The sequence below is a fragment of the Centruroides vittatus genome, unplaced genomic scaffold (assembly GCF_030686945.1).
Source record: "Centruroides vittatus isolate TY-2023 unplaced genomic scaffold, ASM3068694v2 contig_628, whole genome shotgun sequence".
NCBI classification, from domain to species: Eukaryota; Metazoa; Arthropoda; class Arachnida; order Scorpiones; family Buthidae; genus Centruroides; species Centruroides vittatus.
In genome coordinates this window covers 1031984-1047737 of record NW_027122385.1, presented here as the reverse complement: position 1 = coordinate 1047737, position 15754 = coordinate 1031984, and the positions used below count along the sequence as shown (strand labels likewise).

General features: G+C 23.4%; 2 protein-coding genes across 2 annotated transcripts in view; both read left to right on the top strand.

The window, feature by feature from the left end:
• The window catches only part of LOC136979467 (synaptogenesis protein syg-2-like), a 49334-nt gene that overhangs the window by 19592 nt on the left and 13988 nt on the right, over positions 1–15754 (top strand). Inside the window, exons 2-10 of the mRNA XM_067275476.1 lie at positions 3765–3852; positions 3945–4081; positions 4214–4367; positions 4607–4665; positions 5054–5297; positions 8416–8727; positions 8946–9224; positions 10028–10336; positions 10796–11077. Of these exons, the coding sequence (XP_067131577.1) occupies positions 3765–3852; positions 3945–4081; positions 4214–4367; positions 4607–4665; positions 5054–5297; positions 8416–8727; positions 8946–9224; positions 10028–10336; positions 10796–11077 (1864 nt within the window). The remainder of the gene's footprint in view (positions 1–3764; positions 3853–3944; positions 4082–4213; positions 4368–4606; positions 4666–5053; positions 5298–8415; positions 8728–8945; positions 9225–10027; positions 10337–10795; positions 11078–15754) is intronic.
• LOC136979549 (synaptogenesis protein syg-2-like) overlaps positions 1–15754 on the top strand; it is a 145892-nt gene that overhangs the window by 117281 nt on the left and 12857 nt on the right. Inside the window, exons 4-11 of the mRNA XM_067275552.1 lie at positions 3945–4081; positions 4214–4367; positions 4607–4665; positions 5054–5297; positions 8416–8727; positions 8946–9179; positions 10028–10336; positions 10796–11077. Coding sequence (XP_067131653.1) covers positions 3945–4081; positions 4214–4367; positions 4607–4665; positions 5054–5297; positions 8416–8727; positions 8946–9179; positions 10028–10336; positions 10796–11077 — 1731 coding nt within the window. The remainder of the gene's footprint in view (positions 1–3944; positions 4082–4213; positions 4368–4606; positions 4666–5053; positions 5298–8415; positions 8728–8945; positions 9180–10027; positions 10337–10795; positions 11078–15754) is intronic.

The following is a 15754-nucleotide window of genomic DNA, read 5'->3' as shown; positions in this document are numbered from 1 at the left end:
ATCAAAACCTTTTCTATTAAAACATGACTAATTAAAACTATGTTTCACAAAAAAATTTCATAAACGAAAATACAACGCACAAATAATTTCTTTTATTTCTCAGGAGCTAGCCTGGTCATTCATGTTTCTTTTAGGGGTGTGTTAGAGGTTTATTTTTCTTTTAGGGAAGGAGTCACATAATATGCTATTCGGAAAGAAAACTCCTTCCGAATTGCATATTATATGACAATTTGAATGAAGGGATGTTTTAGCTGGTTTACTATTTATGTTATGTAAATTATTTTTTTAAAAAATATGTAGACTCAACCAGTGTCCAAAAATTTATAAAAATAATTTAATTTTTTCTTTTTTTTATTTTGTTTTGATTTTTGATTTTTTTTTTTTTTAATTTTACAATACGGTTACGATTTTCATCCATTTAATGGATGTTATCTGGTTTCAATAAATTTACTCTGAATTTTTATGAAAAAATTTTTAATAAACAATAATTATTTGATTATTTAAAATTGAATAAAAATTAAAAATTGAAATATTAAATTTTAATTTATTTCCATAAAAAATAATAATATATTTAAAACTACAATTATGTATATATATATAAACTATGTACAACTTATTTAGCATTTTTTCTTTCATATGAATATTATTTTGAAATTTTTTTCTTCAAGAAAATAAAATAAAATGAAGTTTCGAAATTTTAAAATAACCGAAAACTCTATTTACAAAGATTAATATTAATATTATTGGCTTTCATATGAATATTATTTTGAAATTTTTTTCATCAAGAGAATAAAATAAAATAAAGTTTCGAAATTTTAAGATAACCGAAAACTCTATTTACAAAAAGAAAATTTAATATTTTTAATTTACATTCAGTTCGAGCTTGAAAGAAATTAAATTTTATATTAAAGGTTTGGATACATTTTTTATAATTTTTTTTTACCTTCTGGTAATCGTCAATATTGTTTCGTAGAATTTAATGTGTAGTTACCTTATTTAAAGCAATAATAGCACTTGTAACGTCTTGTCGATAAGATAATTGAATTAATTCAATCGATAATGTTTAGGCTCGACACAATATAATTAAATAACGTGTAGATTTTATGAAACATTTTTAGAGAAGTTGCAACGCTTCATTTGAATAAATTCATTTAAGTTTCATGCAATCAACAAATCACATAAATAAAAAAAAGATTTAAAATATTTATGTCTTTATTTTTGTTATTCTGAAACATTTAATTTTAATTTTTTTGAGAAATATAAATTGCTTTGATATTAATAAAGTGTATTAAAAAACTAAGTTTTAAATAGTAGAATATTAAATTATTTTAACAAGTTTTAATATAAATAATAATAAAACAGAACTGTAGCTACATTGATAATTAATTTATTTTCTAATAAAAAATTAACTCAAAATATTACAATGTATGCTTATTTTTTCCATTATTTGTAAATATATTTTTGCTTTACGAAAGATAACATCAACTCAGATACATTGAATTGTGTTATATGTAAGAATTTTAATTTAATATGGGAATATTGAATTATATATATATATAATTCAATATTTATAAATATATAATAATATTCAATATATATATATATATATATTATATTTCATATTATATATATATAATATGAAATATTATTAAAAATAAAAAAAATTTTAATAATATTTACAAAAATGTATATTATATTCTGTTATATTGAGATGATATACATATTTTCAAATATATATTTAAATATATATAACCTTTTCTAAGTATAAGCTTTTAAGATATTCAAATATATTTACGTATATAAGAGATGCTATTTAATTAATATAAAAACAAAATTATTACAAAAGAATATATATTTTTATGTAAATATTATATTAAATTTTTTTCATCTTTAAATTACATAATTAAATTGCCTCTTCTTATTCCCATATATATCTTATAGAATAAAATTTTCTTAAAAATCAATAAAGTTATATTTAGAAGCAAGTACAATTTAGTGTTCCAAGGATGTAGTAGGACAATTGTAGCAGAAAAGTTATTTTTATTTTATCCAAGGTGACAAATGGAAATGATTCTTTTCGTTTATTGAATTTTTATGGGAATTTTACAAATAATATCTCTACTTTATGTTACTTTGAAAGAATTATGTCGTAATGTTCATATTAAATCCAAGGATAGCCATTAAAGTTTATCAAAATGCTGCATAAAATATTAGTCTACATAGAGCAATTCTATGACCAAAATTATTTGCTAAACTCCAGTCATTGTTATTTAATATGTTTAGGAACAATAAATTATTTTGAACCCTATTAGTGATCAACATGAATTTGAACGTATTCGATAATGTTTTTAGGAAAATGAAAGTAAAAATATCGATATATGACACTATAACTGTCATATTGATTTATTGTTGGAAAACCTTGTCGCCTCAGACATCGTAAATTCAACATGAACGGAATGCAATAGCATACTCATTTTTATTATAAATTTATAAACATAATACTAATGTTATTGAAAATGGATGTGCATTCGGAAATTGAAATTTTTGGAAATTTATAAATGATTATTTTTATATTTTTTTATATTAAAATATATGTTATTTCTTATGTTTTTTGATAAATATTAATGTAATATATTTATTACAGTTAAGTACACGGATGAAATTAACGCATTATTATTTTATAAAGAAGATTTACAAAATACACATGTAACAATATAAATTGTAGTATTTTTTAAATAATAAAATACTAATATTAATTTATATCCATTATCAAAACCTCATGCAAAGTATGTTTTTTCTAATGAAAAATTCATCTAATCCACAAATCAATTACTATCGATTATATAAAATAACATTGGTACGGAGTACATTTTTGCGTTATCTTTCATGAATGCATTATATAATGCACTGACTTTTATTCTCTTGCTTAAATTTTGTATAGTTTATTCACCAGAGTGCATAATTAACTTAGCTTATTTATTTCAAGCCACCGCATACACAATTATTTATCATATACACATTGCATAATTAAATGTTCAAGGATAAAAATTAAATGATCCTAATGTGAATTAATCATAATTCTAGTTTTAACGTATTCAAAACACACTTGATCTACATCCAAGGAAATTTTGTTTTTTAAAACTGTTTATAACTTATAGACAGAAATTTTTTATTTTGGATAATATTTATTTGTTACGAAAGTAACAACTATATTTATGTTGAATAATTTATATATCTTTTTACTATTAAACTTAAATATTATATTATTTTAAAGAGAATTAATTTTTATATATACCGTTTTATTTATTATTTTGGGATAAATCTTGTGAACAAAACAATATATCGCTTATTTATGTTACATGTTTAATTTCAGCATTATTATTTACTCAATAAATAATCATGCTGAAATAAAATATAATTTTAATGTTAACTATATTTTACTATTAGGTATTTCAAAATACTTTAATATTTAAAATTAATCGTATGAACTCTTTATCATTTAAAATCGAATCTACCATCTGGGGATTTTTAAAAAATATTTATTCCTTAAAATTTAGTTTAAAGCGAGCGATAATGATTCTTCAATGATCATCCGAACTTTCTAAAAGTAATTTTCAATGATGAAACCAAATTGATGGTGGATTTTAGATTATGTATTCAGAAGGCAGGATTCTTAATATCTAGTTTATTAAATGGAATGGAAGAATTATTTAATAACATTTCTAAATTTATAATTTCTTACGTAAGTCACACGACTTTTATAGGATCCTAATGTCAAAACATTTGCATGTTATGGCGTCGGACTGCCTCTAAAAGCACCTATTGTCAAAACACATTCAGTCACTGTGAAGTGTAAGTAAGTGAACCTTTTCTTCTGTATTAAATCATATCATCAAATAAACGAAACTCCGCATGACTGATATATTATCAGTTATTCCCAACAGATCCTCCCAATCCTCCTATAATTCAAGGATACGAAGAAGATACACCATTGAAAGAGGGTCAGATACAGAAATTAATATGTGTTTGCACTGGAGGAAACCCCATTGCCAGTCTAGCTTGGTTTCGTGGAAACAACGAGGTACTATAAGATATCGTTATCAAATGCGGTTTCTTAGTAAAGTATTAGATCAGTAATATTTAATGGTAAATTCATAAAAAAATGTCTGATAATTTGAAGTCGTATGTTAACTTTGATACATGTTATCTATAGCTAACATCACTTGTGACTATTAGTGGAAATGAAGTGTCGAGTGAAATTGTCTTCAGAGCTGAAGCAAAAGACAATGGTGCAATTTATATATGTCAAGCAAAAAACTCTGCAACTGTTAAACCATTGGAAACATTTGTAAGGATTACCGTTTACTGTAAGTATTCGACTTAATTTATTGATTAGATATAAGTTCACGAAATACAGTAATGTTAGAATGTTCTTTCTAAACTTATCTTTTATATATTTCATGTAAGTTAATTAATGTAATCTCTAACAAGAAATGCATAAATATTCCATTAGAAAGTACTTTTAATTTGTTTAGATTGCAAAATAGTATATTTTGAAAATCGAATAAGCTATGTAGAAATTTAAAAGTTTAATTTTTTATTTTAGTTCCTCCGGAAAATGTAACTGTTGCTTGTATGCCTGCGATTCCGAGAGAAAATTTTCCAGTGAGTAGTTGGAAATTTAACATAAGAAATAATTTATATTGTTAACTAAATTAAAAATTTCTTATTGAAAATTTTATTAATTAAATATCTATACGAGTTTATAAATAATATACAAAAACAACTTTTGAAATAACAATAGCAATAAAATTACGCAAATTAATATAGAGATAACAGAACAAATATTATTTCGTTTAGAATTAAAAAAATATAAAATATAAAATATTCGAAGTTTACAAATAATAAGATAATCGTATTATATATATATTTATTTATTTATTTATCTTAGATTTTTTTTAATATAAAAAAGTTTATCTTGAGAGAAAATCATTTCTTGTCTGATTATCATCTCTAACAAGAAAAGTATAAAAATTGTACTACTATTCTATAGGTGACTGTTGTTTGCACTACAGCCTCCAGTAATCCAGCGTCAAAAATCAGTTGGTGGAAAAATAGCGAACTTATCAGCGACTTTCCGGAAGAAACGATCAATGCGTCTTATGGTGGTGTAGCCACGCGTAGCGAACTGTCATTTATCGTCGAGTATGAAGATGATGGCGCTCTCTTTACATGCCATGCTAGAAACGATATATTTCTATCCTATATTGAGGATAAAATGGTTCTACGTATACTCTGTAAGTATGTGACTATAAATATTCAATTATAACTAAACGAGAAAAGGAATGATACAAAACTAAAAAAACACTTATCTTTGAATTCGTGTTTCGTACGCCAACTTCGAAAGAATCAAATTCAGAAACTGATTTTAGATAAAATGAATTAAGTAGCCTCTAAAGTGATCTCGTTTATGGTTGTTTAGAGAATTTTCTGAAGAGAGAACATAATTTTAGAATTTATCGATTGAAATTTGAAACCTTTCTTGTATTTAGAGTAAGTCTACAGACATTATCCGAAGTAGTTAACAATGAGGAAATCATATTATAAAGAAAAGATTAAGCAGTGGAAAGAAATGATTTGTCTTGTCTGATTCAATCGTGTTTTCTCTGATTGAGTTTTCTGTTTCTTCGCATAATTTCTTTTGTTGCAGAAGTACAGATGTAATCATGTTATGTAAGGCATTCGAAATTACCTGATAACAAATAGATTAAGAAACTTTCTTACTAATCTCATTCAGGATCAGGATTTATCATTAAAAATTAGCAGTTTAGAAATGTCACTAAACAAGACTATTAAATTTTCAATAATATATGTTTAAAAATTTATTTTTTCTCAAATATTTATAAATCTGTAAAATAATTCGTGTTTATCATTGAATTGTTAGCAAATTAAATGTATTAATTGCTATTTTATTAAAAACAATTTTAAGAAATTAAAATGAAAGGTTTAAAACAGCGAGTGCTGAAATATTTTAATTTTCTAAAAGATAATAGTAATTAGGAAAATTAAAATGAAAAATTATACGCTTGTTAGACCCAGAAAATTAAATTATAAGTCGAATTTTAGCAAAGTTTATCGAATCTGGACAATTTTTTCTATATATGTATTTATTGCATTTATCGACGTATCACCATCTAGATGTAAAAATTCTTCTTTTGTTTCCACATCACAAACTATCTTATTTTAGATTTTTATCTGATAAGATACAATGGAAGAAAATATATATAAAAATAAGTCAAAAAGAATCAATCTTGTATTTATTTGCTTCATATATTATTAAAGTATGATAAATATTTATTCAAAAATGAAAATATTTTAATATTAAATTAAATTTTCTAAAAGAACTTAAATTTTAAAAAATAATTATAATTTTGGAATATATTAAATAAAAATGAATATTTATGAATAATGTTCTTTATAAATTAATTGTTTAAATAGGTATGCAATTAAGAAAAGCAAACTAATTATTAATTATTAAGGAAAATGAATTTAAATAAATTTAACTATAACGTTATTTGAAGTTCATAGTGTATAATCTCATATAATCGTATGAATATGAAATAATGATTATTTCTTTTAACTATAAGAAAGGCTCATGTATCAACTCTAAGAATATTTTTCCATTTCTATCTCCTCCACATAAGCTTTGAAAGTTTTATGTTTGTATATGGCAGTTTAGTATGATTCCATACAGTGCATGCTTCCAAACAAATCTGTAAATATAATTTTTTTACTGTCCGTTATATTTTAGACAGGATTACTTTTTAAGATATTATTTTTTATTTATGCAACGTTTTTATTATTTATTTATTAAAATACATTTTTATTCTTATTTTCAATCATAAATCAACAGCTATTGTTGTAAAATAAACTTATAATTTTGAAGGAAATTTGTCATCTTTTTTCAACACGAGACGGTCTTTTATTTTTTAGAAATCGTTTTTTGTTGAAAATATCTAATCCCAAAAAACATTTTTTAATAGAAACTAATTGTATATAGTTGTAGGTTTGACTTTGAGAAAGTAGGCGTAAATAACATTTTAACTATGTAAATATCTAAACCCGTGTATGAGAGTGATGGTTCTATTTATATTTAATTTTGTTTTTATATTTATAATATATAGAGATATATAAATACTCAAATAAGAATACAGAACTTAATTCTCCAATGAAAAATAGAATACTTGAATTTAATTTTTATTTAAGAAAAAAATTACACAGAAGACGGTAGTATATTATTTTGTTGTAAATTAAAACAGAAAATTTTTAACTATGAAATTGATGTATTCAGCTTAATCGGACGAATATACTGTATAGGAATAATTAGTATAAAAATGTATTAAAAAATAAGATATTTCATAAGACATTTATTTAGGCTAAGAAGACAGACTGTAGAAAGGGGTAATGTTCTAATGTGCAAGAAAAGTTAATCTTCCTTCCTACAGTTTGTGATTTTAATAATAGATAACTAGAATTATCCAAGCCGAATAAGGTCCTTTTTAAATATTACACAATAATATCTACACTGAACTGAATTCAGAAACCTTCAAAACCAGTACTTTCTGATATTCTGCATTTTCACATTTATCATTATTATTTATTTTTTTTTCTAAATTTGTTTCTGAATGTTACATCGTTAATCTTCGGTAGATTTATCAACAATTATGCCTCCGTTAGAAAATATATTACAAAATATATTTTATTTATTTTCCTTAAGAAAGAAACTGAGTACATGTACTGTACACATTACTTACATGCGAATTGTATTAAGCGTTATCAAATGTAGTTAGTAACATATATAAATTTAAAACTATAATTGTTATTAAACTTTTAAATAGAAAAAATTATCTAATATGAAACATCTTTTATTGATAAATATAAATTATATAAAATATATAGTGATGTATGTATAAATGTAATAATTATAAAGTGAATTTGAAATAAAAAATTGAAAAAATAGATAATTTTTATCAAAGCCTATTTTTAACTTTTAATATTTATTTTACTTAACAGTTAAAAACACGATAAAAAGTTCATTAACTTTTTCTATAAATTATTCTATAAATAATTCTTTATTTTTTATTAAAGTAAAATAAATCTTTTTATTTAAGTAATAATTTTATTTAAGTAAATAATAAATAATAAGAAGAAATTTACTTGATAAACTATTTTGACAATACAAAAGGGAAGCAAATAACTTTTTAAATTAATAATATGTAATATAAATTTTATTTAAATTTTTTTCTTATTTTATAAAATATACCAATCGATAAAAATTTTTTGGTAAAAATTTATTTTTTTATCTCTTCAATTGAAATTTATTTAATATAGTTTTTCAATTTTGATGGCTTTCAGATAAACCTAGATTTTCAGAAGCGACTAAGGTTATTGATATTGTGGAAGGAGATTCGACTCAAGTAACTTTGTATGTAGAAGGAAATCCTGAAGTAGCATGGTTTACTTGGTCAAAAGAAGATAATTTAGTTCCTAGTAAACCTAATAGAGATAGATCGACAGATGACGTTAGGAGATCTCGACCCACAATAACAACTGATGGTCCTGTTCTTGAAATCAATCTTGTAACGAGATACGATGCTGGTACTTATATATGCGAGGCAGAAAATGAAGAAGGAACGGCAAATGCATCAGTAGTGTTAAATGTCCTTTGTAAGATTTTTTTTTTAAAGTACTACTTTAAATTTAATGAATTTATCTTAAAAATTCTTTATAGTTTATCTTATAAACAATAAAATATCAATTTTTTTATAACTTTTTCGGCATATTCTATTTTTGGATTATATATCTTTGAGATTTCTTTTTCTATTTATAAATAAATTCGGTTTTAAAGAGTTTTAAAAATATTCCGCTTTTTACGGATTTTTTAGATCCTGCAACTGTTACCAATATAACAGAGTATCTAGAGATAAAGGAAGGAAAAGACGCTTATCTAGAATGTACAGTTGACGGAAATCCTTTACCTGATTCCGTAATCACTTGGAAGAAAAAAGGAACAGATACCTCTGTAGTCCATCACATGATAAGCAGTCGCAAGTCATATCTAACCATCATCAACGTCAATAAAGATGATGCTGGACAATATGATTGTATTGCGGACAATGGTATTGGTGGCGCATCCTCCTTGTCTTCCTATCTTGTGATAAAGTGTATGCATCATTTTTGTTTTTTACATTTATGTTCAAGTTTTTGTAATATTAAAGAATAAATGATGTTATCGAATAACTTTTATAAATCATAGAATAAACTACAATATTTCAAAAATTTTCATTGCCCATCTTTCTTGAATATCTTCTTGCAGTTTTATGCAATCTAGAAAATATATAAGAAAATCTGCATAAAGTTTGTATCGTATTTAAAATATTTACAGTGTTTAAAATAGTAGCAAATTTTAAAAATTCAGGGACAGAAGAAGTATTTTAAGAAACCAAATAATGTTGAATGTGCAAAACCAATAAATAAAAAAAAAAAAATTAAAACTCATGTTTGGCTTCCGATGGAATCGAGTGCTTACCAATTTGTTACAATTTTAAGTCCTAATTAATGGATGCATTTATTCTGTCTTCATGAATGGTCACAATACTTCGCATTTCATTGTAAAACATTTCTATACAGTTGTATATATATATTTTCATATTCCATCATATAGAGAGAACCAAACTCATATTTTAGAGACATTACTACCTGAAACTAAGACCTCTCTTATTGTATAGTATCTGAAGTCTTTGGGTAATCTTGTTTTTCATATTTACATCACGCATTTTGGATATTATTTGGTTTCTTGATATTGTGAAACAAAAGAGCTTACTATTTCAGTTTCTTACAAGTTAGTTTAATTTACTAAAATATTTTAATTGGTTGACTGAAAATTAATTATAATATAAGATGATGTCATTCGGTAATAAATGTTTATTTTACTCAAACTTTTTTATTTTTTGGTTGCGTGCCTTAGACAGGCCAGTGATTCATCAAGAAATATTGGTGCAGAAAGTTGCAAGCGAGTTAGGAGATACTTCCAGATTATTATGTCTAGCAGAAGGATATCCGAAAATAGAATTTGAATGGAATTTTAAAACTCATTATATGGAAATAAGGGGCGATTCATCAAAATACGCAATCAGATTAAAAGAATTAACAGATAAATTATATGAAAGCACACTGTTTGTCAAAGACATTGAACCGAAAGACCTAGGTTCCTACGAATGTGTAGCAAAGAATCAAATTGGATACGAATCAGTCATTTTTGAATTGCTCAAGAAAGGTAAGTGAAATTTGAAACCTCGCATTTCCATATTCTGTACAGCAGTTTACAATTTTACATCTAATATGTACTGAAATATAAATATTTGATGTGATAATGATAAGTAATTTATCATATTAATGAAGATTTAATATATTTATTCAAATTTAAATATATGGTATAATTAAACAACATTAGTGTTTCGAATTTAAGTAGAATTAGATTCTCTTCATTAATAAATCTTTCATTAGAATTCTTAGCAATTGCAACTTGACATAGATATATTAATACTTTTCGGTATTATCTTTTAACTTAGCTTGAATTCTTCATGAACACGTTGATTAAGGACTTCGGTTAAGACGAAACTTTATAAATTATTTGTAAAGATGCAATTAATTATATCTTCTAAAATTAAAACCGTCTAGAAGAAAACTTTATTTGATATAGAAGAAGATTTAATAATAAAATATTTATTTGCAGATGTACCTGAAACTCCTACAGAATTCCGCGTAATCAATACTACATTTGATAGTATTTTGGTGAGTTGGATACCTGGATATGACGGAGGTTCGGAACAGATGTATAAGATACGTTATTTTGAAGTTGGTTCCGATGTTCATTCTTATATCGAAGTCGATGGATCAAAATTATTTTATCGTATTGAAAATCTAAAATCTGATACACAATATATACTATCCATTGCATCAGTAAATGAATTGGGGCCTAGTAATTTTACAGAAGAGTTATTGATATTAACAGAAAGTAAGCATATTTTTAAAGAAATTATTATTATAAATACTAAAAATAAAGCTATAATTTTTTAGATGGATACAGTTAACACTTTGACTTAATTCTGTATGTTATGCTTATTTTTGATTTTAATAGTTATTAAACATGCAAAGCAAAAATGGACGAAAACATCTTAAAAATGTTTATGAATTAAAATAGTTAATTTATTTGCATTAAAATTCACATTTTTTATTAAAATAGAATTGATCGTAAATTATATAATTTAATATTTATTAAATAATAAAATTATTACAATTTAATAGTTTTTATCTTCATGTTTTCCTGAAATGAATTTTGTTAAGTTTTAAAACAAAATAAATATAATAAATATTATTTAATTATACAGGTATTAATGATCCGAAGTTTTAATTATTCAAAATATTTTAATGAAGTTTAGCTTAAAAAATTAATAAATTTAAAATTTATTCTAATTATTTGTAAAATCTATTATTTATATTTTTAAATTATAACAGTTAATAACCAATACTTTAGGTAATGCGTTTAATTAGCCTAATAGATTAATGATTTTATAAAATTTAAACTATTGATTTTTTTTTTGAAAAATCGAATATTTTCAATTTGTATAAGAATCTTTAATGGAAAATTTTCCATGATAAATAATTTCAAATAAATTATTTTTTAATTTATATAGAATATTAAACTTTCAAATAACTTTTTAAATTATAATTAAATGAAATATTTAATATTGCGTTATATCGAATTCCATATTTAATAATAAATACAGACAACATTGATTATTAAATATGACATTAAACATTTCTTTTGAGATTAAAGAAAAGGTAAAACTAAATTATTAAAATTTATTAAAACTTTCAATTAATTTAAATATACTATTAACATCATTTAATGTAATTTTATATATATATATATATATATATATATATATATATATATATATATAAATCAAAATATTAAATAATTACTTACTTAGATTCTCTAATGAATTATCTGTTTTAAAGTAAAGAATTTTTAAAATTCACTCTAGAAAAATTTAAATTATGTTTTTATTTTATTTATTTATTTATTTATTTTTATAACATAAAGATTATTAGTACGATAATAGTCGTTTAAATCAATACCTAAGAAGTAATCTGGAAGCAAAAGTAATTGTTTAGTATTAGTGATGCGCATGTTTTCATCGCCAAATGATATTGCTTGTATACAAACTTAATCCGTAGAGACCCCAACGAATCCAATCGAATGGAAACCTAATTAGAACAGGGTGGATTTATACGGCTGTCCTTTCCAAGTGTCTGTATAAACATCGGTCGTGCTCCGGTCTACAATCGATACTATTTTGTTCCTTTAGTGAATCGTGTACTGTCAACCGATGCGAGTCCAAATTATCCACTACAGTTGTATTTGGTGTGTCGCGCTGTAATCTCCAGACAATTGTGTCAACGTTCTTTACTTAATTGGACTTAATTTTTCACAACTGACCCCCCTTTTTACTTTATTCTTTTAATTCTAAAGTTCCAACATTGATTTCTAACAGTTGTATCAAAAGTTTGTTTTTCATTCATTTGCAGATCGGGTTTATAACTTCATTAGCAATTTAAAATTTAACGTTGACTAACGACAATAGTTGAATATTGTTGCTTTATAAAACGCTCATTTCTTATTTCAAACTAATTGCAACACTAATTTAATTAGTTGTGTTAGATTTAATGACTGCTGTGATTATCCGTAAAATATGGATTACTGTATACAACAATGCACTTCATTAACAAAATAAATTCTAGTTATCTCTGTTCAAACATAAAACAACAACAACAAAAAAATGTCAAAAATAATTTATGGCTCGAAGCCAAACATACGTGCTGTTTTGTTTAAACTAAATACATATATACATATATTTTTTTAACAAAAATAAAAAACTAAATACATTTTAAACGAATTTAATATGGGTAGTTATTTAATGATTTTAAATTAATTTTACACTAGAGTGGTTTTTAAAGTTAAACTCTCCTTCATTATATTTAAAATCGCATGATTTAAGATTGAAAAATTGAATCATTCGTTAAAAATACATAAAATCAAGCTCATTATTCTTTTACCTGATGTTCTATGTTAAAAGTTAAAAAGGTATTTAAATATAATTGTAATAACTCATTATACTAAAATTGTTAATGTTGTAATATTTACAAATACATTTATTAAGAAAAACCTTTTATATTGAATATACTGTAATTATTTTTAAATTCAAGTATAAACATATTTGATTGTATAAGATTCATAGTGATAAAACAGAAAATAAAAATAAATAATTTTGTTCTGCCAATCAGAATTAAAGAGAGAGAGAGAGAGATGTCATCTTATTTTCGAATGAGTGAATTCCCTATTCTCTTGTTCCTTTCCGCTATGTGATCTTTTAACATAGCAAGAGCTGGGTACCTATTGGAAGGGATGCCGATAGAATTGCTGTTCAGCTGTAACTAGAGGGAACTAACCCAGCATGTACGAGTCTGAAAGTCAGGCGCCTTGCTGGCTTTCATATCACTCTTCCTAACATCTGATAATCACATTTGAACCATCGTTGAAACTTAATGAAGTAGTAATAAAGAACAGTAGAAAGTTGTTAAATCATCATTTTATACTAGAAAACAAAAATTTTATTACCAATAAAAACCAAATATAAGTAAATAAATGGCAAAAATTAATAAAAATTATCTAATTAAGCTTCTAAATAAATTTATAAAATAATTAAGGTAGAAAATAACAAATTTATGAGAAAAAATTTGTTTTTATGATTAATTATTATTATTTAAATTTTTAAAACATTAAAGGAATTTGTAATTCATCACCAAATTTTCTGCTATAAATTTTGTAATATTTTTACATTTGTTTTAAAATATTTAAAATAACTATTAATATAATGAAAGAATTTCACTCGATATAAAGCATTTTTAAAGATTTAATCAAATTTTATTATTTGTAACACATTGTTAAACGTAACTATGAAATTATCGACATGAAATGAGTTTACTTTATTCCTGTCATGTTAATAAAATTTCAATTTGATAATATTTCTCAATTTTCTAGAGTTAGAGTTTCTATTAATAGAATATCATTTTACACAATATTTACAAATGTGTCACTTGTCATTTATATTTACTGTAAACGGAATGTTAGTATAGTACAAATGCAGAGAAGTTAAACATTCCTGTACAAATCGAAATAAAGTTTTTGAAATTTATATTTCCTCTTTCGGCTATCAAAATATTTGAATTAATAAATTTTAAATATAACTAAATTTTAAAACTATATCGAAATTAATTAAATTTCCTTAAATATATTAAAAAATTTGGTATATATTTTTATTTTTAGGTCTTTTATAATATACATTATATATATATTTACACTGTATTTGAAATTAACATCTATGAAATTGAGTAATAAAATTACACATAATTTTAATTTTATATCGTGATTTAACGTCAAAAATAATATTAATAATAATTATAGTTATTGGCTCAATATTTAAAGTATGATTTGATTGATTTATGATATTCATTGTACTTAATAAATTCCTAAAAGGGAAATCATAATATATATGATATCGTGTCATAAATTTATGGAAATATCCCATCTTGCATCAAATATTTTAATAATAAGTAATAAATACATTCGGGGTTATGTGATTTATCGTTAATTATTTATAAATATAAAATTTAACTAAGAATGTATTATTAATGAGATAAACGCTGTTAAATGATATTGCGTATAAATTAAATTAAGTATTATTATAATATTTATAGTAAAATTAATTAAAATTAGAAAATTTATTTTTCTAATAGACGATTATATAACGATCTATTGTGAATATAAAGTTGTTGGTTCTAATTATCTTTTGTAGATAATAATACCTAAGATATTCAAATTCCTTTGAATACTATCATTAGAACATTTAAAGTGATCCAACTTTGCAGTATACAACATCATAAAAGGATTTTATTTGAATTCAAATGTGCTAATAAATTTGTTGATAGGCTGTGCCGAGTCACGCTCTGGCAAATGTAAACAATATAATTGTAGTGACTCAATCAACATTTCTGTGTTTTCAGATTTATTGTCACTCTTTCTAATGCTGCTTTATTATGTCATAACCATTAAATTGTTTGTTTTACTAACGTAGTAGCAAGTATTAATTAAATTAGATAAATTAATAACATCACATTTTTATCCAAAAAAATTTATTACCTTCGTAATATTTCACTCGTTCTTTACTTTATTCAGTTACTTATTGCAAAAACAGCCGAAAAAATTATTATTACTTACATTTAATTGCTTTCGGTATTATATCTAAAATTATAGAGAAATGGATACATTACATTTATATATATAAATATAAATGATTATGATAGTTTCATGATTTGAAATTTTCATACCTGTTAAACCTTTTAAATAAATTCAATGGTATACTACATGAATTATGCATTGCCTTTTAGTAAATTTTTCACAAATATGTTCCGATTCGATTCACAATAAGAAACATTCTCCTTAAATTAAATCATGGTGAATTTTCTCTATAAAAATAATCAGAAAAAAGAAAATTTTTATTAAAAAAAGCAACCACAAACTTGTATAGAATTAAAAAAACTTTACTTTTGTCAGTACAACGAATGTAAC